This window comes from Nothoprocta perdicaria, unplaced genomic scaffold (genome assembly GCF_003342845.1).
Source record: "Nothoprocta perdicaria isolate Ctin4 unplaced genomic scaffold, notPer1 scaffold_90, whole genome shotgun sequence".
NCBI classification, from domain to species: Eukaryota; Metazoa; Chordata; class Aves; order Tinamiformes; family Tinamidae; genus Nothoprocta; species Nothoprocta perdicaria.
The window spans coordinates 289,945-315,679 of record NW_020456199.1 but is presented as its reverse complement, the minus strand read 5'-3'; the positions used below and the strand labels follow the sequence as shown (position 1 = coordinate 315,679).

At 33.9% G+C, this 25,735-nt stretch overlaps 1 protein-coding gene across 1 annotated transcript in view; it reads left to right on the top strand.

Annotated features, from left to right (window-relative positions):
- PTPRD (protein tyrosine phosphatase, receptor type D) overlaps positions 1–25,735 on the top strand; it is a 132,940-nt gene that overhangs the window by 35,959 nt on the left and 71,246 nt on the right. The window contains exons 14-18 of the mRNA XM_026052735.1: positions 4,067–4,157; positions 9,784–9,993; positions 13,020–13,180; positions 18,606–18,617; positions 20,850–20,962. Of these exons, the coding sequence (XP_025908520.1) occupies positions 4,067–4,157; positions 9,784–9,993; positions 13,020–13,180; positions 18,606–18,617; positions 20,850–20,962 (587 nt within the window). The remainder of the gene's footprint in view (positions 1–4,066; positions 4,158–9,783; positions 9,994–13,019; positions 13,181–18,605; positions 18,618–20,849; positions 20,963–25,735) is intronic.

The window sequence follows — 25,735 nt, the reverse complement described above, 5'->3', positions numbered from 1 at the left end:
GGCAAACTATTGGAAATAAGCATTCAAACACATTTACGCACTGAACAAGAAGGACTTGCCTCTTTAGATACATGCTGCTTGCTAGAATAAGTGAAATGATAGCAACTACATGCTTTGTAAGTGGAAAGAGGAAAGAGGAAAAACTTTGTGCAATAATTATGTTGACATTTTTACAGTTGCTGTTCGTGTATTGTTACATTATATATTCATGATTTTCTCAATCCTACTGCCAAGTCCATACTGACACTGTTTTAGTAATATTAATTACCCAGAAGGTGAAACAGTTAATGGCTCACTCTAACAAGTTATAGGTAAATACTGATGGGAGTTAGGGTGATGTTTTAAAAGCCTATAATTTATAAAAGATGTTAGAAGTAATTTTTATTATATTAGTGTCTGATGGTGATGCAGAGTCTTTCATATGCTAAGTAAAATTGAAAATATTTCCTAAAATTGAAGGTTTTAGAACAACTTCCTTTTAAGGAAGTTTTCCTATTAAAAGTCAGTGGATCATTTTCTGTGTTTTCCTTAAGTATTTTGGTCTAATTCAAAGCTGTGTTTATAGGTAAAAGATAATGCATCTTACTCTAAATCTCTAACTATTTTTTAATTATAACTTTGAAAAAACATAGTTTTGTGCAGGGCTTTGGTCCTATCTATATTCAGTAGTTGAGGCAATATCAAGAGACTCTCCTCCAACTGCCCCCTATCATTTTTAAGGGTAGCTGTATTTTCTGGAGCAAGGAGTGACAGAAAACTGCTGTTCTTACCAATTTGTAGCATTGTGCATACAGGTGAACAAATTCGTTTTCCTGCTTGCTTTTTCTATACTTAGATAACAGTGCTAAAGCTGGAAATGTATGTTCCAAAAATATATGCATGTATGAAACATCCTTAAAGCTATTATAAGCAAAAGGTATGAGCAGAAGACACGTATGAAGAAAGTGAGAATAGGATATTTACGTGCCAATTATTCCTTGACTAACACTCCATCAGCTTTAAAAAGGGGTCTAAAAAGGAGTTCTGCAGTTCACCCAGCAGATTCATCTCAGCTATTAGCTGTAATTATTGAATATCTGACCAAAAAAGACAGCATTCATTAGGATTTCTTACTCATGGTAACATGTATTTCTGTTAATATCTTGTTAACATAATATCTAATAAAATATGGTATGTGCAGATAAAGAAGGAAATTGTCCAGAAGTCTGGATTTAAACATGTTAATAAGTTTGCATTTTGCAGAAAATGGTTATATCCCAAATCTCTTTGAAACAACATAAGAAAGAAGAAATTTTAATATTTCAGTTAAAATTATTCATTGATACCAGATTAGAGTACAACCTTCAGTTTGATAATTGAAACTAGTTCATTTTGCATAGCAGAAGAAAGATTAATGTATTAGGAGAAAGATTTATGTCTCTGACTACTTGCATGCATTGATTTAGGAGGTATATTTTTTTTTTTCTGTGATGCAGCTAACTTGTAGCCAGTTTAAACACAGATAGGAAATGAAGAAGGATGAGAAAATTAACCTCTCCCTTGGAAATACTTCAGAGAATAGATGTACCTATCTAAGTGGGTATTTTTTGTGGATTTTTTTGTTTGTTTGTTTTTACGGTATTTGACTGACCTTCTGAACTATCWTCTTCTTCCTCTGATTTTGGCAGCATTTGAAAATCAAGACAAATCAAAGTTACTATAGGTAGAGGATAAGTTATATATATGAAAATCGGGGCAGGTATTTACCAGTAAGGGTAGACATATTCCTTCCAATTCCCACCTTTCTTCAGCTTCCCATCCCACCAAAATTGGTATGAAATAGCTGTTTCATTCTGGGACAAACCAAAGAACAGCACAGGTTATTGACAGGAAGCAGACATGTAATTTGAAAGTACTCCAAAGTGTCATCAACTAACCTTTCTTCAGTGTCTGATTATTTTTGATAGAATATTATTTCAGTCACCAAGGAAAACCAGTCCTGAACTACTAAAGTATTTATCTTGTCATCTTACAGCTTCTGAGAAATTTTTATTTTATTTCTATTCAATTTGATAAGTTATGCTCTCTGGGAAAGATTACCTATTTGAAAAGGAAGATTAGGCCTTGTCCTGTCTTGGAAGAAGGCAAGTTGGGTGTAGGGTTGGCAGGGTTCTTTGAGGATGTAAAAGTCCTAGTGATGGCTTGCTGCCATTCAGAAAGTTGTCAAGCAAAAAGTAAGAAACCTGCTAAGAAAATAAAACTATGATCAACAGCGGAGAATTTTTTATAACTTATTTCCATTTCTAGTCCAATTTACTTCATCTCTCTTGAGGTTTTTCTCTATTAAAGAATTTTAATATTTTAATTCCTGATCTAATTAAAAAACTTTGTTTTTATTTTTAATAGAATAATTTCTTTGTTCTTGGGAAGCTCACTAGAGGGGAAGATTTAGGCAGATGTGTTCAGCTGTGACTGACAGAGAGTCCTGTCAAATGTCTTCTATTTCAAAGGAAAATTTATGTTTTGATTTTAATTCTCACATATGGAAAAATATCATATATCTGAAAGACTAATTGTTTGTTATGAAGCTGAGAAAATATTTGGATAGCTTAGGGTTTTTTATATATATAAAACATCAAAAATCATGTAATATTGAAGAAAAATACATTCTTAGCTTTAAAATATGTGTCAAGCAGCACCGCTAGTTTTGAATAAGAACATTCACATACAAAATGACTTATCTCATTGTTACTATAAAAAAAATGTTACAAATTTTATTTAAATAATAGGAATACAGCAGTTATAATGTATGAGGAAAATACCGTTTTATAGGGATTGCTTAGATGGGACTAATTTTAATCATTTGGAAGGTAAGTCTGTTTCTGTAGATTGTTTTTCATTAATTACTTCACTTTTTTTTTTTCAAATGTAATCCTTGAGTGGTTGCTTTGCACTGCAGATGGTGGAAAGGAGGTATAAAATAGTGGGCTAGAACAGGTGAAGAAGGCCCACGAGAATTACATTTGGTGGCGATCCAGAGACTCCCTGAGCTCTACAATGAGCTCTGTTGTTACTAGCAACAAAAGAGGGCAGCTTCTCATTCTCAGCCTCATTCTGTGATCGAGGGTGCTTGACCTTTTGACAAGTGTTTTTATCAAGAACTTGTATATATTACATACTGGATGCCCTGCTGCTGTCATTCTGCTACCTTCTTTCCTCACACTAATGTGAAATTGTTGTTCTGCTTGRCATGTTTCTGTTAAGAAAAATAGGAAAATACGTCGTAAGCCATGAGAAGCCATATCTCTATTATACTTGGAAGTATGGCTTACTCCTCACCATGGTGGAGAGTAGGAAGATATTTCAAAAAAAGTGTGTGAAAAGATAACTCAGGATATACATAATATTCAGGTCCTGACTCTGCATACAGCAAGCTCTCATCTGTGATCAGAATAGTTAAGCAGAAAAAAAAAATAGTTTGACTAACGGGGAAATGGGCATTGGTGCTGAAAGCATTGTCATGTATAGGTGGATAGTACAGTATGTCTCATTATCTGCTTATAGCAGTGAAAACATCAACAAACACATAATTTTAACCTTCCATTCTTATATATATGAAACTGGGGGCAGATGAGGTGATAATTGAGATTTAAAAATACCATAATATGTTTCAGGTTTTGGAGTGTTTTTTTTTTTTTTTTTTTTTCCTATTAAATGATGGCAGGGCACAAGAGCCTCGTGACTTTTGTATTTCAAATGAGATAATAAACTGCAGTCAACCATGCAGGCATTTCAGAACATTGTAATTAAACTTTTCTATACATATTTATGTGTTTACATGAAAAGCAGGTAATTAGTGACATTTGTTTGACAAACATTTTACTTTGAGATGGATTTATTTATTTTCCAAGACTATGAACTTTTTTGACTATATTTTAAAAGTCTGCTATAAAAAAAGTTTACCTTCAACATGATGTATTAAAAAAAATACATTTTAATAYATTAAAAAGGTTCCTGTAAAGAGGTGCATCAGTTTACCTATCTCCTTTATTTTAACATTCCTCTTGTCCTACTGTTTTCCTCGCAGGGGTTATTACATTGTTATTGTGCCTTTGAAGAGGTCTCGTGGAAAGTTTATCAAACCGTGGGAAAGCCCAGATGAAATGGAACTAGATGAGGTATGGTTTATTTTTGGTTTCCTTCTTCTTTACTACAGAAATGATCTTATTAGTGGTATRTGATTAACTCACCAGTTTTGGAATTTTTAGTTGTCAGGAAATTTTATATTTGTGTTTGAATTAGCCTGTGGGGGACTGAAACAAAGTTCAAATTACTTAAATTAAAATACATTAAAGACATTAAGTTTCAATAAAGCACACAAAATGCCTGATCTTTGTTGGCATTAATATTTTATTCTGTGCCTATTGTAAAGCGTAATGCAAAAGGGCAGAAGGTGAAATGACTTGTCAGCAAAGGCTTAATCACCAATGATATGAACTCTAATAAAGGTCTGGTTCATTACTGGGGTGTTTGTTAAGCCTGAAACAAATGCTAAATTGCAATTTGCACTGCAATTTAACATTTGACCTTCCTCATAGTATCTTTACCTGTTTCTCACGTCCTGTAATGCTGCTGAGAGAACTTTTACACTGTTCTCCATTCCTGAGAGGTGGTTTTCAGAAATAAATGAATGCAATAGGAAAGAGAAATCATTAGTTTGGGGACTAATCTGCTGGAAATGTCTCCTCTCTGTGGAGAGGAACCTGGAGGTCCTGATGGACAAGTTGGCCATGAACCAGCAGTGTGCGTTTGTTGCCAAGAAGGCCAAAGGCAGGTATATGGAGGTGATCCTCTCCTTCTGCTCAGCCCTGAGGCCATCTCTGCAGGTGTCTGGTGCTGGTCTGCCCAGTACAGAGGGGCATGGAGCTACTAAAGAGAGTCCAGCAAACAGTCACTAAAATGATGAGAGGACTGGAGCATTTGTCTTGGGTAGAAAGGCTTAGAATGCTGGGCCTGTTCAGCCTGGAGAAGAAAAGACTAAGGGGGCATCTTTTCCATGCAGTTCAATTGCTCTTTCTGTGGTGCCGGTGATAGGACAAGAAGCAATGGCACAAACTGAAGCACASGAAGGTCCATCTGAAATGGGGAAAATCTTCTTTACTGTGAGGATAATGATCATAGTAACATATTATTCCATAAATCTCTGTTTTGACAGCAAATTGTCTCCATTTCAGAGACCAAACCAATAATAATAGAAATCATTTTATTATGCTTTTGATATGATAATTCTAAGAAGTCTGTCTACATTCACTCTGTTCTTGTTTTTTATTCTAAAGGATGATATAACTGAGTCTAATTTGTCTTTCTTTCAACCTGTAAATCTAGGATAATATTAAGATTTATCTTTGTAGCTCTTTGAGAGTCTTATATGAAAGCTCTGTAGAAGAATAGGGTTTATAGATCATTATAATAAACACTAATAATTATCAGTATTATTAGGCTAGGATTATAGTTCCCTTTAAGATGCCTTTGGATTTTGTATATATATCTCTATAATTCATGGCAAATCAAAATCAGAGATCAAAGCAATTTCTTTACTCCTAATTTAATGATATTTTTACTGGACTCTATCTGTTCTTCTGATTTCTTTGGTTAATTCAGGAATCTAGTATTGAAATACCATTCATTCCCCGATAAGGATCAGTGGAAAGTCATAAACACTGTGCAAGCAATCACCTACTTTTCTTCCCATCTCCAATTTAGCAAGTATTATGTTCCATATGTACACCAAAATGTGAGGGAAATGAAGATATTCATCAAACCAAGACCGCTATGGAAAGCTTTCAAAACTAAGCTCCTTTAGTAACGCTGTTAAGTAAATGTGTCAGTCTGAAGTTTCTGATCAGTAAAAGCAAAAAGGAAAACCTCCATCCAAAGAAACTGAAAATGCACAAAGCTGAGGATATTTTTGTTACTGCTATCTTACTGATTGAAGCCTGTATTTACTTTTGGCCGGTTTCCTTTCTTGGCCTAGCGTGGCCATCACGTTAATTCAAATACGGTGTCCACTTCTTCTGATCCATTAACCTCTTCACTTTAAAAAAGTTGGGTTGCTAATGCCATGCGCCAGCACATGATTGTAACATCAAATGCAGTTATACAGCCAAATTCTTCTGACAGGATCCATACAGTAATTGAAAACTGATTTAGTATTACCATCCACTTTTAACCTCGAGAAACTACAGGCAAAACCAGCAGCATTAACAGATTAAAGGATAGGTGCCAGATGACAYTGAACTTTTTTGCAATTAAATTTTACGGGTCTGTACTGCTGATTCCCATAACAAAGGGTCATTTTAATCATCCTGCAAGTTGTGGTGCATTAATCTGTATAATAGTTTGATAAAGAACATTTATTAATTCAGAAATATTTGGGTCAGGATGGGTTGTTTCCCACTTTTACTGATATAATTGAGACCACATTGTAGAATTAATGGTGGAAGAAATAAGATATGCATTGACTGGAAAATGAAAATTATTTCTGATAAAGAACTAAGCCCTTGATATATCTTTTTACAATTGCTACCAATACATTAGTAACTACTGAGGAGGGGGAAAAAAAATCACAAGCAGGCAGTGCCTGTACTTCATGCTCACTCATCCACTTTCTTGTACTAAAAAGATTATTTTTCTTCGTATTTTAGAAAATAAGATCTGCATAGTGTTTTTGGATGTATTTTTCCTATCAAACATGTGAAAGCATTTGAACAATAAAAAATAATGGAGAAAAAAATACAGAAGCTAACCATACTACTGCCTGAACAATTAGTTTCCAATGATAAACTAAAGAAACTTTAGCTCATCTCTTCTCTTGGTACAACCTTGGATGGCTAGCTATTATCAAAAGAGATTTTCCAAGAGAGCCTTTCCCATATGCTTTCCCTAGCCTGAAAAATACTCTTTGCTGAAAACACAACTCTGGAGTGATAAGTCCATAAATCACTAGTCAAATGGACTGTCTAGTCTAATTGTGGCTACTGATTCTTCCTAATTGTTTGAATCSTTAGTTCTGAAAGAAGCTGAGAAATACGGGATCTTATAATGGACTTGATACTGTAGGTACAATCCTTTTATATTAAGTCAATATTTCACTTTATTTTCATTATGAGACCTAATGATGTCAATCAAATATGCCATATGTTTAGGTTCAAAATAAAATGTTATGATTTACAGTATTAATAGAAATCTATATTTACAATCAATGGAACCTAAATGAAAGCCTGAGTGTAAAATCTTTTAATTTAAAAAAACTAAGTGAAGTCCTAGCATTAAGTACTACAGGGGATATATGTGAAAGTAACGATATCTGGCAACATCATCTGTATGTGAAATATGAATGAAGCCAGAGATACACATGAGATCTAATTGTGTGTAATTTGTCGCAGATAAATTTGGTCACAGGCCAACTTTTTGTCTATATACTGAAAAAATATGCTGATTTTCAGCTACACTGAAAAGTGAAGCTGGCCCTAGGTGACCAGAAACAATCTTTGTTACCTGTTGTATACAGTTTGATTAACTGGGACTAGTTGACTTTTAACATTTACTGCTAAATCCTTAGAAGGACCGCTTCTAAGCACTTCTCCTACTGTACTATAGGACTTCTGCATTTCCACCTAGTAACTTAATACGTTTTTGTTGCTAATTCAATCTGTATGCTTGACAGTCTGCTGTTCCATCACAGTAACAGGTGCCACCTTGTGAAAATGAACTTCCCAAGCCTTGTTGTACCTCAGCAGAAGGTTTAAGAAGAGTGAAGAAGAAATATGGACTGCTGATTGTGCTAGCAGTCTTTAATGATGAGTGATGAGTAACAGTTTTGACTCTGAAGTTTTGGAAAACCTTTTTTTTTTTTTTTTTTAATTCCTTCTCTGTATCTATTCCAGCCTACCAGTTTTTGTACTGGAGCATGGAAGTTGATAGAGATGAATGAGCATAAAACCTCTGTGGCAGAGAAAAGCCTGCCTGGGGCACATTGTTATGGCTGGAAAGCATCCAGCTGCATGGATCAGTGATGGGACAGCTTCCAAACACCCTGTACTGCTGGGGCAACTTAGGTCCAGTGTCTACACACCAGCCCAAGCCTGAAATATGCATTGTAATGAGAAAGGGTGTTAATGATCACTGTTAAAAGCTTCTGTGTCCATAAGACAAGGCGTAGTAGATTGACTAATGTGCTTGGAAATTGTTAGCTGTGTTGTTGGAAATGCAAGATCTTTTGTGAGGAAAGCAAGATGTGCCAGCTAAACTGGCGTGTAACACTGGAGAAGGTCTGAAGCTTCCCTGAGTGAGCATATTTGTTAAAATGGAAATATATAGTAAAAATTGAATTTTAATCTCTTTTTTTATTGATGCCTGTCTGGCTCTGGACACTTGCCTCCTACTCATAAAAATAAATGTGCTTATCCATTCTATTAGCACTGCTTGTGTACTGCAAAGCTTAAAAGAACTCTTTGACCTTGGAAAAATATATGGTTGGAGTATGAGTCTATTTTTTTGGCCTCAAAACAAGACGTTGAGTAAGTTTCGTAGGTGAAAATCAAGGGAATACTGGATCAGCCTTAGAAGTCATCACTTTACTACCCAGGAAAACTTCAGACTCCTTGTAAACAATTCAAATTAATATTTGTTGAGTGCCACTGTATCTAAAGTCATAAAAGGTACTGAATAAGCATTTGTCTGCATTAATTAGTAATTCATTGGTGGATTATACCAGCGATGTTTTATTTCCTTCATTATTTAAAATATGTTTTACAACTTTGATTTAATCTTGTTGCAGATGTGCTGATACAAAATTTAGCTTTGTTCATCAGTGAAAATATTTAATGACATGAGGAAAACTTACATTTTGAGAGACATGTTATGAAATTTAAACCTGGAATGTTCATGTAGGTTGTGTATACTATGTAGATATTTTTCTAGTCTAGCARCAGGAAAATAAAGGTATTACAATTCCTCTGTTGATTCTCATCACTGAAGGGTTCTATGGTGTTGAGCATATCATGAAACACCTGATTTTTGTGCTTCTGAGCAAATAAATGATAGTAAATTTCATTCTAGGGATTTATATGCTTATAAATCATTCCCAAAATCTTTTCTGTGCTTCCATTTACTTTTATGAAATAGGGTTAAAAGCAAAAATACATTTCTTTCAGGTTTTGAGGAATTCTATACTTGCAAATAATCTTCACAAGATCTGTTATGGTGATACAAAAATATTACCATTCTTTAAAAAAGTAGTTATCTACATTTGTTTATAATTTTCTCCAAACTAGTTAACACCGAGTTTGTATTTCAGAATTCTCGGGGGGGAAAAGAGTTATTTCTTCCAAATTTTGCTATATATTCACATATTTAAATATATTATTTCTGTTAATAAGTTTTATTATACTGTAGATAAGAAATTACCTGGCATATGCAGAACGGAAAAAAACACTATGCAGTGACTCATTTTAAAACAGAAATGGTGTATAACTTTCTTGGGTTTTGAATTTTTATTTGCAAAGACAACAGTATCAGGCACAAGAATTGATCTAATTGACCTGTGCTTGCAGTGCAATTGCAATCTAGTATCTTATCTTCACATGAGTGGCAAGAAATTGGAAGATTTTGCAAGAACTGATAGAGTCCTATATTTTCTATTTCCTGTCCATGAATTAAATTTTATCATTCCACTGTCAGTAAGTTGCATTAATCTTTATGTTTTTGATTTCTCTCTCTATTTCCTCTCTCCTCTTTCTAAAGTTGCTTAAAGAGATATCTAGGAAACGCAGAAGCATTCGTCTTGCGAGAGAAGTTGAATTAAAGCCATATATTGCAGCTCACTTTGATGTTCTTCCTACGGAGTTCACATTGGGGGATAAAAAGCATTATGGTGGCTTTGAGAATAAGCAACTCCAGAGTGGTCAAGAATATGTCTTCTTTGTGTTGGCTGTAATGGAGCACTCGGAATCTGTAAGTTACTCTTTCTTAATCGCAAATTTACATTTCCATAATCATCAAAACATTTTGTCGATGCTTATTCCACTTCCCAAAGGCCAAGTCTCTACAGCATATGTCAGAGCATCTGAAAAGTTAGTGATTCTTCAGCTATTTCCCTATTTCCAGTTAATTTCTTGAAGGTGTTTTTTTTTTTTTTTTCATTTAAAAGTGTTGCCTATGTGTGTAATAAAACACTGAGGACCTTTTTTGAGGTGTGTTCTGATCCTTTGCAAATTAAAGTCTCTACTATGTGAGACTGACACAGTTACTAAGGTATGAACTTTACAGCAGCATCTTCCCCAAAGTCTTTAACAAAAGAGTTCCTCTGCTACCTGTGGACAAGCATTGAACAGCAGTGCTGGTTACCAAGAATTCTTGGAAAGATCTCTTGAAGCAGAGACAAGCACAGCAAGCTTCTTTAATGATAGTAATTTCCTCCCAAATTTATCAGTGAATTGTTAGAAACTTAAAAAATGATTTAGTAATATAGAGAATTCCTGAGGTGAGCTAAATAATGAGCTGTCATTTCTCTTTATGTAAATCATTTTATTCCTGTGTCCCTTTCTGCTTGAGTTAATCTAGCTGTGTGTGATATTACTAAAAAAAAAATAGTAACTAAACAGAGACAGAAACAAGACTGTTAAAATAAGTTACAATGCACACTAACATGTTAACATGCAATATATTACATGATACCTTTCTAATTGATTCCTAAACCTGACAGCTAAATTTGCTGGGTCAGACATTTGAAACTATTGCACTGATAATATGAATTCAAGACATAACAAAGATCAGAATTTTACTTCTGCTTTTTGACAATGACCGCAAACAGAAAGCAGCGTGAAGGCTGCATCATGAAGTTTCAAAATAGAGATACTAGACAGAGTTTTGCTATAAAGCTAGTGGTCCAAATATCCATGTGAGGAATACCTATATATATTTTTTTATTTTCAATATAAAATAATGTTTCATATTTAATATTAAATATTAAGGCATTATTCCTTCAATTCATTTAGAGATTATTACATTTTTAAAGAGATGGAAAATGGAAAAGTAGGAATGAGTTATGGATTTAGAGCTTAAAATCTGTATCCAGTAGCCTACTGTTTTTACAGCTCTTCAAAGGCATTAGTAAATTTACCACAGGGGAAACATCTGATTTAGCCTGACATCTGTAAGATTTGTGTGATGACTAGTGTAAAACTGCCAYAGAGAGCATGTGTTCATAAAAGTGAACTTCCATTTATTTAACTGCTCTGAATACAGACTTTTCCAGCAGGGCAGAAGGGGAAATGGGTGTGAAGGGACAGCACGAGCTGAAAAATCTTAGAGAGTTGTAACTTGCTAGGGATTTTTCTTCTTGTTGTTCAAAATACCTTTTTTTGTTTTTTTTTTCTGTAAAATTTCACCTTAAGAGAACACATCGTTAATTCTTGTAGGACAGAAATTAAAAGCAAGATTCTGTTTCTTAGAGAACAAGTGGTAAGTGGTTCTCATGTCATCCCTCTGTGGCATTTTGGTCTGCCTGGTCCAACAGAAGAAGCTGAGAAAGTCATGTTTCTTACATAGTTCTATMTTCCATCTTTGCAAGAACACTGGAGCTGAGAAATATCTCAGTCAAATTTGATCATCCAGGGAATTGACATGGAGATTCCCCAATTGGGGGGATTGGGGATCCCCAACAGGTGATCACAGATTTTTAGATGTTTGGCTGATAATATAAATAAATAAATAAATGTCATGCCTATAGATGTTAGCTTAATATCAGTTAGTGTCAGTGCCCCATCCTTCCCTGGCATATCTCCTACCAAAATTCCTGGTTTTGCTCTAACTCAATATCCAAAAAGAGGACAAACATGACAAATTAGATGTAAAACACTTATACTTTGATGTCACTTGTCATTGCTCAGGGCTTGTTTCAGAACATAGTCCAAGCATGTCTCCTCTGCCCCCTTACATAATTCTTATTTTAAAACTGAAGTAAATGAAAACTCATCTCTTTTCCTCATTATCTTATCTCAGTGTTCCTGAACCAGTACTAAATCAAGTTTTCCAGTTCTCTGACTGAACTGAGGCTCTCTTCCTTGTGTACCATGGGCAGAGAAATCCCAGCAAAGACCAGAAAATAATGACAAGTCGTCCTCTGGCTCTGACTTTATCATAGCTCAGAAATCTTTACATCATCTTGTTTTAGAGAGCTGGCTGCTCTGCCCACCTGTCTGTAATTTTAGCTCCATATTCAGCCACGGATCACGCATCTCTGGTCAGAGGAGAATAAAAACAAGTTGGTATTTTCTTTTTTGTCACAACTGTTTTTCTAGGCCAGATGGCTTCACACAAACTGTTAACATAAAAGATTTTTGACCGTTCCAGTTAGTTCCTAATTCCAGGTCTGAGTATTTAGAGATTTGCAGTGTTTACATTCCCTTTAGAATCTTCAGTGGCTTTCCTGTTTTTTCTGTCATGAATTCAAGTATTCTCCATCTTCTGTGAGAGCATGTTATTTCTCTTGCAGTCCTTTTGACTCTTAACTGAATTGCATCCCACTCTTGACATGGGATTGTTTTCCAGGAGCTTCTTACATGTAATCTACATCATTTTACTCAATAGGTTTTGCATTGTTTCATAGCTATTCTTCCATATATTTTGCAAGAACAACTTTAACACTGTTAAACCAACATGAAATAAAATACAAAACAAAACTGACTGATATAATTCAGAGCAATTTCTGGATTATAGCTCTTGAATTCTGTAATAMTTGATTCTAACCGTCCCTGTTTCAGTTGCTGAGTTTTCCATGAAAGACCATGTCACAAAATAAAGGCAGAAATAACAGCAGAATATTCAGTCTACAATTTTTCATATTGTCTGAGTTGAAAAAAAAATCAATGCTATGTTCGTTGCATCATTATTTTGTACAGATATGTTTTAGATCTAGAGTATTTATTATTTGAAATACACTCCTTTATCATTAAGTAAGATTTATTTTGTTTGTGTAGACTATGTATGCAACCAGCCCATATTCTGATCCTGTTGTGTCAATGGATCTCGATCCCCAACCAATTACAGATGAGGAAGAAGGCTTGATTTGGGTTGTAGGACCAGTTCTTGCGGTGGTGTTTATCATCTGTATTGTTATTGCTATACTTCTTTATAAAAGGTAAGTTTACCGTTTAGTTCTTTTACAGTGTATGTAGCTTTCTGATGTATTGGTCATTTTTTATATTGCACCACGCTACATAATCTGTACTACAATAGTAATTGTTATCTTGTGGGATGTAGGATATATCTATGTATTAATAGTTTCCATCGCACTGTAGATATTTTATTAGATTTCTGACTGAAAGTTCCTGCAATTATAGGCAAGTGGGTTTATTTTTCTGCTGATGACATTAACATTTCTTCATTTAAATATTTTTTCCACTTCAAATATGTTTGTGAAGAAAATGTGCTTGCATATAAATATGTACAAAATGAGCACATTTCAGTTTGGAATTTTTATTTTTAGAACTGTAGTAGCACTACATTGGAAGATACATTGATCTTGATGTTAAACATGACTTTCATCTCCACTCAAGTAATCTTAGCTTTTACTTTTGACAATTGGCCTCTGTTTGGCAACATATGTATATAAATTTGAAGCTCTGAATTATGAGATCAGTAGCTACTGATCTTGCAATCAGATTGAACTCGACTTACTCTTCATTCATTGTCCATGATTCATATGTAGATCTTCTATTACACAGAAGACTTCCCTCTGCCTTACAACTTACTGGATGCAAACTGTGTATAATGTCTTAATTTATAAGTGGCAGCTTTTTACAATGTAAATGAGTGCATGGAGGCCAAGATACCCAGTCAAAAGCACAGTATTAAAAAAAAAAAATCATTTTAGTGTTTTTTTCTCCAAAGCACTTCTGCAAAACTTATTTATAAAGCATAATTATAATAACTATAAACATAAAGAACATAGAACATTGAGAAAGATAATTTCATTAAATTGAGCCTAAAACTAATGGCTATGGTTTTCTTACCTGCTGTGAAGTGTTTAAGTCCTGCTAGCCATTATCCTATATTTTCCTTACTAATTTAAGTGTACATAGTCAAAAACACCTGAAGTTGCATGCCAACAGACTTCAGGTTTTGAGGAGATTAATTCTCTCTCTTAAAAAAAAAATGTATTCCAAACAGATCCATATAAGAATATTCTTTAGAGTCATAATGATGCTGCMGCATAGTAGATGGCCTGTCACTTACAGGTGTGATCTCCTGAAGTCTTCCATAAATATCTACTGCCTTAGGGAATCTAATTGTTTCATACCACCGAACCTCTGTTTGTGTCTGTCTGTCASTTCAAAAACTGGTCGTTAGAGATGCACTAAAAGTGAAATACTCCTTTCTTCTGACTATTTTGCACTATTAAAAGTCTAATTCTCCTTTACTACAAAACAAAACCAAACAATGGCATATAAAGCAGATGTGCAACTGCCTCTGCAGTTGTTTGCATTTATGGGGCCATAATACATAATTACAACCTTCACATTTCATTACCAAAAATCTATAGACATATAGAACAAATGAGCAGGTAAGACTTGCTCATGAGTAGTACTCTGAAGACAATGTCATACAAACAAATTTGGGGACACATTTTCCATCTGTTATTTACTAGTAGTAGCATTGCTATTTGAGAAAGTGGGCATCAGTATTTATTTTAGTTTACTTCAAAGTGCAAGTGTTGTTAAACTGCATCATTTTAAGAAGTTTTGTCTGAAAAATGGTTGTAGTTCTACCAAGGGATGATCATCTATACTAGAATAACTAACTTTGTATATATAATGACACAATCTAAATTAGGATCAGTCAAGCTTAAAGTATTATATGCACAAAAATATTATATCTACATGGCTAAAAAGTAGTGCATTTACTTATGTCACAAGAAATATGTACAAATAAGACCTGTCAGGCACACAAATCAGATTAAAAAATGATGGAGAAGGTTAAGAAAGAATAAACTAAAAGCACCATTCATTTCTGGTTTTCTGCTTGCAGGAGACAGTTTTTCATATATTACTATGATGAATAATTTGTAATTACTTGCTTAAGTAATTGCTTAAGTATAAATGCTCAAGCATTTATAAATTCATAGAAGAAATTCAGAAGAAAATGCATTAGATTTTGATGACCCTACTGTATGGTCTCAGTCCATTAGATAATTTAATTAATTACAGCAGTCTGACTATGTGACATCAAATCCACAAGTAATATATAGGAACTACACAGTAGTGCATTAACAAATCTGAATTGTCTTATTAAGCTGAAGAAAGGGAAAAAGGAGATAAGAATTTATATTTTGTAAATATATCTTTATAGTTCATTTTAGTCTTTAGCAGGGAGACAGGAAGACTGATATGCAAAAATGAGTCAAGTTAGAACACTGTTTGGTAGAAGCACAAGTTGGTTAAGAGATGGTACTTTCATGCCTAGAAGTTCACAATTGGAAAAGGACAAAATAGTCATAACATTGGATTTCTTCACTGAATTAATGAAACATTTTGAAGCTAATATTTTGTTTTTCTATTATGTTAACGTAAGAGAAAAAGTTAAATGACAATGTTGAAAATAACATAACAAAACTGATGGATTTCTTCAAAAAAAAAAAACACCTTTTTAAACTAGAACCTCTTAAGTAAGGCAATAATCAACATGTTTTCAATGCATCCTTTTTAAAAAATCAACACATTTTGAATCCTCTGCAAAGAAATCAGCTGTGAAGAAGGAAAAATAGCAGTTTGACAAAACAGTAGTACACACGTAAATTTATACCAATAATTTTTCACAGCCAGGAAGTTCAAAACAAACAAACAAAAACTATATATAGCCTGTTCTTTAAGAAATGAGCAGGTCTTTTTGCAATTTGGACTTCTTTTTTCTAGAGTTCTTAGGAAATATAAGCAGTAACAATTCAGGCTAATAACTAGAATTTGGTGTAATGAGAATGGGAGATTTGGGGTGGGAAAGAGAAGGATGGTTTTTTTGAGTGTAAAGGGCATAGTAACTCAGGTAACAGTGGGTTGAGCTTAATTCACCTTGTTTGTAGACGTCTCCATGAAGAGACATGGACTGCTAATTCCATGATTTACAATACTAATTTTTCATTTTCATTTCAATCACAGAGAAAGAATGACTGCAATTTATAAAAGAGTCTTCTCAAGAGGAGAAGACTGGTCCTGATGTAAAACACTAGACGCTATCAGATAGCGTGGATAAGTTTTCTGGGTCACTGAGCAGCACATAAGTTACCCAAAGACTAGCTGTGCATGTTTGACCTCTTTATTATTTAATGATCAGTTTGAACCCAAGCTGTTAGAGTAGTTATTATACTATAATGTAGTACATGAAGGTAGTTGCTTCAGCATTCATTTCTGTTAAAACCAAAGCTATTCCATAGAAACTTTGTGCATCATATATGTGTATATAGTCAAAAAAGTCACTTCAGTTTAGTATTTAACAGAAGTGGATGGAAAAACAGTGAGCAGCACCTTTTTTATCTTTGGATATGGCAGCAATTTAATATCCTATATGACTGAGGTGATTAATGTATGGAGTGAGGAAGAGTTGACAGGACCACGTAATCATAGTGTTGCAGAGCCTGGCAGGCACCTCTGGAGACCTGGTCCAACCCCCTGCTCTGAGCAGGATGCCCAGGACCTCTCCAGTCAGGGTGGGTGAATGTCCAAGGATGGAGAGTGCACAATCCTTCTGGGAAACCTGTTCCACTGTTTGACTACCCTTATAAAATAAACAAACAAACAAGCAAATAATAAAATAGTATATAAATAAATCAGTAAAAACAACTTTTTTTTTTTCATTTTTACAATTTCTGATTAATTTTCTGTGTTTCACAAGTGAAACAACTTACTTGACTCGTAACAGGTTCAGTATTTCCCTTCAAAAGGGCCATATCATTCTGCAGTCTCAACGAAGGGAGATAATGTGGAGTGGAGAGTGATGAATCTTTAACCTACTAGTCAAAAATCTACACCTTCAAATGCAGTGATAAGAGTAAATTAACTAAATAAAAATTTGTTTTTACTATTATTTTGGTTATATTTTTGCCTTCAAGAAAGTATATTTTTTCCTGGTTCAAGCATGGACTAAAATACAGAAAGTAGTAGAATTTATATCTAAAACCTCAAACAAAGGCAAACACTTGTCTTGATATAGAACTGGTGCAGGCTAAGTCTCCCTTAGAGGCAATACCTAACTATTACAATGATTGTTAGTCTGAGTCACGGTTTATATCCCAGGCTGTTTTTGATAAAGCAGTAAACCCTTCTGCACCCTACGGCTTAGTCAGACTCTCAGTAAATCCTTGACTCACTTTTGAATGTATCGTGTACATTCAGTTAAACTGGATTTAGGTGGTTTTAGATGGTAAACCAGTTAATGAATGTTGCAGAGATCCAAAAAGTTCGGTATATTTCAGTACCTGACAAGATAAAAAGCAACCATATATGTCCGAAGCATATAAATATCAAAGGAATAAATTAACAAACTTCTGAATTCTTGCTGCTATTCTTCACTGTTGTAGGATGAAATTCTGCTCAAGTTTTTCTTGAGTCAATATTTGTGTAGTATACTTCCATTCTTAAGGAAGAGAAATCATAGTCCTTTTTACATTTTTTTAATCTTATTTATTTATATGAAGTGCAGTTTTTTTGGTTTGATTCAGACAAGAAGAACCTTAGCTAGAATCTTTTGAATATATTGAACTTTGAGAGGACATGAGTAAAGGCTCTGGATTTTGGGCTGAAAGAAAAAAAATGCTTCTAAAGGAGAGAGATATTTAAAGAAAACACACATACACACAAAAAAAAAATCAAGATTGGGGAACATGATGGTGAAGGACACTATCACAGATATAGATCTACAGAGGTAGATCTGTAGCATGTGCTGTTCTAGCACTAAACAGATATTTAGGAGATCATTAGAGAAAGATTCGTGATAACTTTACTTGTCACGCCACCTTGAAAATTTCAGCCATTTCATTTCCTGTTTTTATAAAATACATGTCTGATGTCTACTTTTTTTTTGTTTTAATTTAGTTCAAGACTAGCTCATGTATTTACCCTTCCCTTTGTCCCTAATCTCAGTCCCCTCCTCTCTAGAAATTTCTTCTCTCTAAAAAATCTTTAATCTAAAGATTTCTCAACACCTCCAAGAGAGGTATTACCAATGAAATCTTAACTTAGATAGTTAGATACGTTCTCCGTTATCTAAATGGCTAGATTTTGAGCTGTTTATTTTGTGAACAATATCTAAAATGATATAGGAGATTATCTCCGAAGTGTTTTCTTCAGCAGCAGAAGGTTCTCATTGATCTTAACTTTGTGTCCTCCATTTATTCTGTGATGTCAAAGCATTAAATGTTTTGATGAACTATCATTTCCTAATTTTTGTTACTTATGTATCTTCACTGTAGGATAATATTTCTTGCATCTGTTGTTGTCATAGTCACTCTTTTTGCTGCTGATCAACTAACATTAAACCTTTTTTCCCATTCTTGCTGCATTAACATGGAGCAGTAAACCAGACAGGTGAGAAGTGAAAAGTATTTGCCTTCCATTTATTTCAGCAAGGGAAAAAGAGAAAAAGGCTGTTATCATGAGAATGATCTAAAACAGTATATCTGTTTATCTAAATGAGTGTAGGCAGTAAAGTTGGTAATGTGAAAGGTGGAGACCTTTCACTGAAAGGTGGAGACCTTTCACATTAATAATGTGAAACCAAAGTGTTTTTTTCAGATATTTCATGTTATTTACAAGGATGAAAGTAGTGCACCATATACAGTCACCTTTCACTGTTTTGTTTGTTTGTTGGTTTGTTGGTTTTGTTTGTTTGTTTGTTTTTGTTTGTGGTGGGTTTTTTTGTTTTGKTTTGGTTTTTTTTTGTGATTTCATGAGGTACGTTTTCGGGAGACTTATTTTTACTTAATGCATGTCCCATGACCACTGCATAACCAGAAACAATTGCAATATTTGTGTGGACTGGATAGCTACAATAGCCAGAATTATACTAAGTACAGTAATAAATAATAAATCCTTATACAGGTCTATAGTGCATGTTCAAAATATTTTTGTATACGATTAGAAAAGGTTGAGAACTTTTAATATATGAATAGTAAGTTGTGTTGCCCACTGATAACTTGCAAAGAAAGAACTATGTGTGGAAAATGAGGTGTCTAGCCAGCTCCACTGATCCCAAACTTCAAGAGTAAGAATTAAAGATAAAAATATATCTTGAAAATGGAAGGACACGTTATACACCTTTACTTGAAAGGAAGTAGTTGGGCAGTATGCTACTGTGGCAGCTGAAAAGTAAATAAAAATAAAGCATTGCAAAGGAGCCCTTCCATAATAATTAAATATGTATATATATGCATGTATATGTATATATATATATAATATAAATAGGTGTATCTTCACTAAAGAGGAGGTAGTATAATTGTTACCAATTTGCCAGGGAACAAACAGAACATTTTTGTAACAAAACACTTTTTTTTTCCTTTTCCACAAAGCCAATAACTTTCAAGCAGCAATCAAAATTCCTGCAATGGTGGTGTTGTTTGGCTCCTGTGCACAGTCTTTGAAATCTTCAGCAGTGTGCAACTTTCTCTGAACACTAACAGGTGTTCAGCAGTTTAAGAACAGTGGGAAATCAAACAGAACATTTTTAAGAGGGAACCCAGCAGAACAGTAAGAGATTTACGTTATGAGTCACTTGAAAAGGAAAAAAAAAATATATTAACTAACCCTTAAAATAATCTTTTTTTCTTTTTTTCCTGGAATCTAGCTCTTTACAGTTTTTTTTTTTTTTTTTTAATCTTCACTTTATATTGAGTGAAAAATATCATTTTGCATTTTCATTTAGCACTTTATAAGGAATGAGTGATGAAGGATTCCACTGGGGATTCAGGAAATAAATTTCCAGATTCCTACATAAAAATATGAAGTTGTTGATATTTTCCATGTAATATATTCTGTGTAGTTTATAACAAAAGATTATACTCTCCTATATTGAGAGTCCACACTCAGAACCAGAACAACATAGACTCCTCTCTATTTACAGTTTGATAATGTTAATAAAATTTCACAGAAAATGTYGCTTTATTTTTTTCAAAAGCATTGAGATAAAATCTAAACCTTAAATACATAGATATGATCAGATGCTTGAAGGGTGTGTTGTGCACCCCTTCCAGATATGAAGTACAGCAAGGCAGACTCTTGTTTCCTAGAAAGGAGTCAGGAAAACAGTCTTCTTTGCTGTTCTCTGTCATCCTGGACATATCTAAAGAATGTAAGTTATTTCTTAGAAAGCAGTTCAGATTTTTGTATGTAAAATATGAAGTATTCCGTGATTAGAACTTTACATGTTATCTTTTAATTACATCTTGAAAAGTTAAGTAACTGTATTTAACACTGCTGTAGCTAGATAGCTTTCGGAGCAGAGATGGTATGGGATTTTTTAATTTTCATGTTTTGTCTGTTACAGTTCATTATTCTGCTGCCTAGAAAGATGATCTAGAGGATCAATTTGCTGCAGAATGCAGTAATTTTCCTCTGACTTTTTTATATTTCAATTCCTCCTACCTTTGCAAGCTATACTTGCCCCACTCAGCATGCATAATTATTTTACTTTTACACTGGATCAAATGTTCTTTTGGAAAGAAGCATCTCGCTTTTAGATTATAGTGATTAAATTCAGATGTCTGTATTCATATAGGCAAGACCTCAGCTTTATGTTTACRTCTATTCATTCTCTCCACACAGGAAAAGGGCTGAATCTGACTCTAGAAAGAGCAGCATACCCAACAGCAAGGAGGTGCCCTCTCACCATCCAACAGACCCAGTGGAGCTGCGACGCCTTAATTTTCAAACGCCAGGTAAGAGACAGTAATCCTCACTGAGAGCTCTGTGAGGATACACTGTGAGCAGCAGTGCTATTAGCAGAAAGCTTGATTGTTTGAGTAAAAGTATTTTGATCCCTTAGGAAATTTCACGTGACATATTTCTTCTCCAGTTTTGGAGACAAAATATTATCTTTTCTGTAAAAAAATAAAAAAATAAAAAAATAAAAAAGTCCTCCATGGAGCAAAATTTTGGTCTTATGAAGAGTACCCAAAAAGTTGCATGCTATATGCAGATGTTTTATGTGCTCTGATTGCAAATAGGTCCAAGAACATTAGAAGATATCATTGGAAAATATATTTCTAAAATACTGGAAAATATATCTCTTTGTTTATTAACTGTATATTTATGTTTCCTTTGTTCAAGTAAGTTTCCCTCAAATCTACTGCATTACCAGGTAGTCTATCAAAACTGCTAGAAATGTTTGCTGCATTGCAAATATACAATGCAAGAAAGAAATACTAGCTAGATAAATGGTCTTACCTTTTGAAATCAGGCTGTATGCTAGGTTCAAAGAGTTCAAAGAACATACTAATATGTCAGTATTCCTGAAAGGTAGAAATAACACCTGGCAGAATATTTCCAATTTTCTTCATTTACTTGTTAAGCGTTATTTTCTTGCAGCAGTTATCTTCAATAGTCACAAAACAGGAGGAGGGAAATATTTTAAATAGTATTGGTTTGCATGAGTTGATACTTTAGTTTTAAATTTGTCTTTTAAAGTTGTTAATATTTTGATCATGGTGCTTTCTAGCAGACTCATTATCTGTTACTATATGATTGCATGGAGTTCCGCTCTGATACTAATTACTTAGCAAATCTTCGTAATTTATCCAGAGGATAGTGTTTGTTGAACATATTACACTGAGCGCAATAATAATAACAGCAATAATGAATTCAGTGTTACAAAGGCAGGAAGTTAAATACTTCAGGTTTTGAAAAGTTATCTAAAAAAGATGAAATACAAAGTATTATGAAGGAGTTAAGCTGGTGTTGCCCCTACCGAGTAGATCTGCAGAGCAAGGTGTTTGCAGCTGTAGCATCCACATCCACAAGCAGAGAGGAGGGAGAAGAGTCTGGAGGCCTGAGTTTTACCTTGGATTTGCTCTGCTGTGTTTTGGTAGATGGCTCTTCATTAGGTGTGTTTGTGAAATGAATCCTCAGATTTAGTTTGATCTGAATCCAAGAATTTCCTCAGTCTGTCCTGGGTCCTCTAAATAATATGAACCAGTGCAGTAATTGAAAACAATTGAAATATTTGATTCAAAATGGTGCTTCTGATCAAGATTGGAACATTAATATAGACTTATACTTGTTCATTAATTGTCCCTAAGTAATGAAAAGTTTTAATCACTAAATTTTAAATGTTCCCATAGTGGTAGAAGTACATATACATATGTATGGTAGAGATTATTAGTAGAGATTAATATATTCTGAAACAAGTCATTAACTGTATACTCAGAAGTATAGATTACTTAGTAGTTAGGTATATAATGAACATTTTCTGGTATATGTGTGTTTAAACATGGAGTCTTTTCTAGTCATTTATTGTTTGTCATTTGTAAAAGTAAAATGTATGAGGAAAAATATCTGTCAGCTCTTACTAACATTTCATTTAAATGGCTTTTGCAACTGCTGCAATTCTACCTCATTGATCTGAAGAGAACTGAATAGATGTGTACCTTTCTTTATAGTTCTATAGTTTGTCTGTGAAGCTGTAGTTGTCTGTGAAGCTAGTTGAACAGAGTATCTGCAGTTCATTTCTATTATGAGATCTCTTCCTTGAAAGTAAACCTTTCTTTGTAAAATGAAGGTTTTCAAATTTAGAAAAAAAAATATGTAGCACAGAATGGAATTAATGATCCTCTTTTATAGCACCTAAGATTGCTAGTTTAAGATCAGGCACAGAGGAAGCACACAAACAAATCTCAGTGAAAAAAATCCTACCCCAATAGATTTATCTTGCTATTTAATAAATGTTAGGATGAAATTCTAGCCTCAGTGAAAAACAGATAAAATTCTATACTATTAGAAGCAGAAACTCAGTTTATTAACTTAAATTAGAACTACCATTTCTTTTAAGGAGTCCAGCAGAGAGTCTTGAGAGGCATCATTGTGTATCAGATGATTGAACTGAATTGATCATAGGCACTTAGGTTGTGCTAGAGCGTTTATCCAACTCTATCCAGTAACACGTCATGAAATGTCACTCCAGATGATAGAACCAGAGAGAGGAAGAGCAGAAAGGCTCTACAYTCAGCATAACAGCTCTTGTTTTTGTTGTGGTACTTTTTCTCCCAGCAGTATAGTGGAGTTTTCAACCATTAAAAGAAAAAAAAAATAGATAGCCAGCTGTTGGGGAAAATCAGGCAGCTGGTTGGAGAGAGGATGAAGAAATTTGTGTTGATGGAAAGAGTTGGCGTTGATTTTATGTGTTGTTGTTGCTTCCTTTGGGGGGGGGGGAGGGACATTGATTTGTTTGTTTGTTTTTTGATAGAATTTGTGCAATATCCCTCATATAATGCCCATAGCAACCATGCAGGATGCTGCCAATTCTCAACATTTTTGCCAAAAGATGATTTAAATGACAGGGTGGTGAATGTGCTTTAACAGTTAGTGTACACCAAGTAAGTACAATCCACTACAATAGATAATTCAACATCATTATTATAATATCTTCATTTGGGCTGTGAAAGTATCCACAGGTTTTCCAGGCACAGTATTGATTCTGATAAATAAGTAGATAAATAGATAAATAAATATATGAGTATATGTATATACATATGTAAGAGAAACATTGCAAATTTAAATAATAGAGGAGCAAAAAATAAATTACATTGATTTAGTTAAAATGCCATTTTCTACTGGGAGGGAGGGATAAATTAAATACACCTATAAAAGACAAGATTTTCATAAACTTTAATCTGTCAAAAGATTTCTAAACATCATCTTTACAAAAAATCCTGAAATTATGTCTTATTGTTCAAATAGGATCTGATCTGATATAGCTATCAGGATAATTTGAAAACAAATCTCCTGTTGTGGTAAATTTGAATTTCTAAGCACAAGTATAAGATATTCTGGATATGGATGTTTAGATATAACTGTTTGAAAGAAATTATGGGAAAAAGTATTTTATCCATGTTGATGTCCGTGCAGTTATTTTGGCAACAATTAAGTTGTATTAGTCATGAAATTGATAACTTAGTATGAAGATGTCATAAAAATTAAAAACTACCAAAACAGTAAATCTCTTGCTCTCTTGTCATATTTCTTGCCTTGTAAATAAGAACTACATTCCTCACTTATCTGTTACTTAACTAAATTATTTTTTATCTTACCTTGTTCATGAGAATTCAAATTCATCTTTGGTTTTACTCCTGTGGATGGAGTAACTCCATAGATAAATTTGGCATTTGTCTTGACATTTTGAATAGCCCACAGTTCTACATCTGAGGACAAGATCTCATGTCCGTATGTGTTTAAAAAAAAAAAAAAAAAAAAAAAAAAAGGTCTATTTGTTAGATAAGTCCATATGCCAGTGAGTGGGTCACAGCTGTGCCAAGGTTTTTTTCTAATATGAAAAATATGAAAATACCCAATTTCTCAGTAACATAAGGGATTATATTTATGTCTCTGTAATTCTTCTGGAGCTGAAGTGGCTGCAGGAGGGTCATCCACTTTCTTCCCATTCTGCAGTTTTCCTACAAAATATGGGATTATATTCATTAACCTGTCATGCAAATTTTGTAAGTCARTAAGCCTCTTGGGAGGCTAAGGGAAGAGAATGGAAGAGAAAATAATTAAACACTTAAAAAGGTTTCATAAAATAAGGAAGCAGTGGTTTTGTAAGGGAAAATAACTCATGTTAAGTGGTTTGAGTGGGTTATAAGAGACCCAAGAGAAAGACTTCAGTCTACAAATCAGGCGAAGATCTAGACTGAGTCATTCCTGAAAAGTGACTTTTTTTTTTCTTCATTTAAGTACAAAATGTGTCACACTTACAAGTAATTTCTGTAATTGGGTGCCAATTAAACAATTATCTCATTATCTCTTATCAGTTAGATAAGGTGCTTTGAAAGATAAGAAAATAAATACAATTATTATAACTCTAAATTAAACATTCTAATATTTTATTCAATAAGTATTTATGAAATTCTGAGTAAGTTTCAAGTGAAGATGCACTACCTATTTCCAAGATAAGGCAAAAAGTAAAGTGAATTCCAATGGAAAAAGCTGAAAAGCTGAAAAAGTTAGCAGACATGTTTTTCCCTGAGTTTATTTATGTAATTTCTTTTTATAAGAATAATACCAATAGTGAAGGCAAAGATGGGATTTGTCTACATGATGGAAATCAACTGAAATTTAACCACATGAAGAGTTCAAGCACCTGTAGTGGTATTTCAGTTTTGGAGTGCAAATGGCACCTGTTTCTCAGATATGTTCCTTGGCTGCTGTTTAACCTAGAAGCACTGAAAGCTCTGCTTAGCTGGAAATGGAGTTGAAACTTGTACTCATTGCAAGAAGGATGTTTTTGTTTGGAGTTGTTTGTTTGTTTGTTAGGATTTTAGCCAATGACTTTTCAATATTGTATATAGCAGTTTTGAGGCAGGGTCTCAAAATTAGGATTCCCTGGTTTTCACTGTAGGGAGTTTTTATGCCTCAGTCTGGATTTTGCCATGAGCCAAGAGAGCTCCTGTAACTTCTTTGTGGATCCACATCTTTGGTGTAGAATAAAGTTCACATTT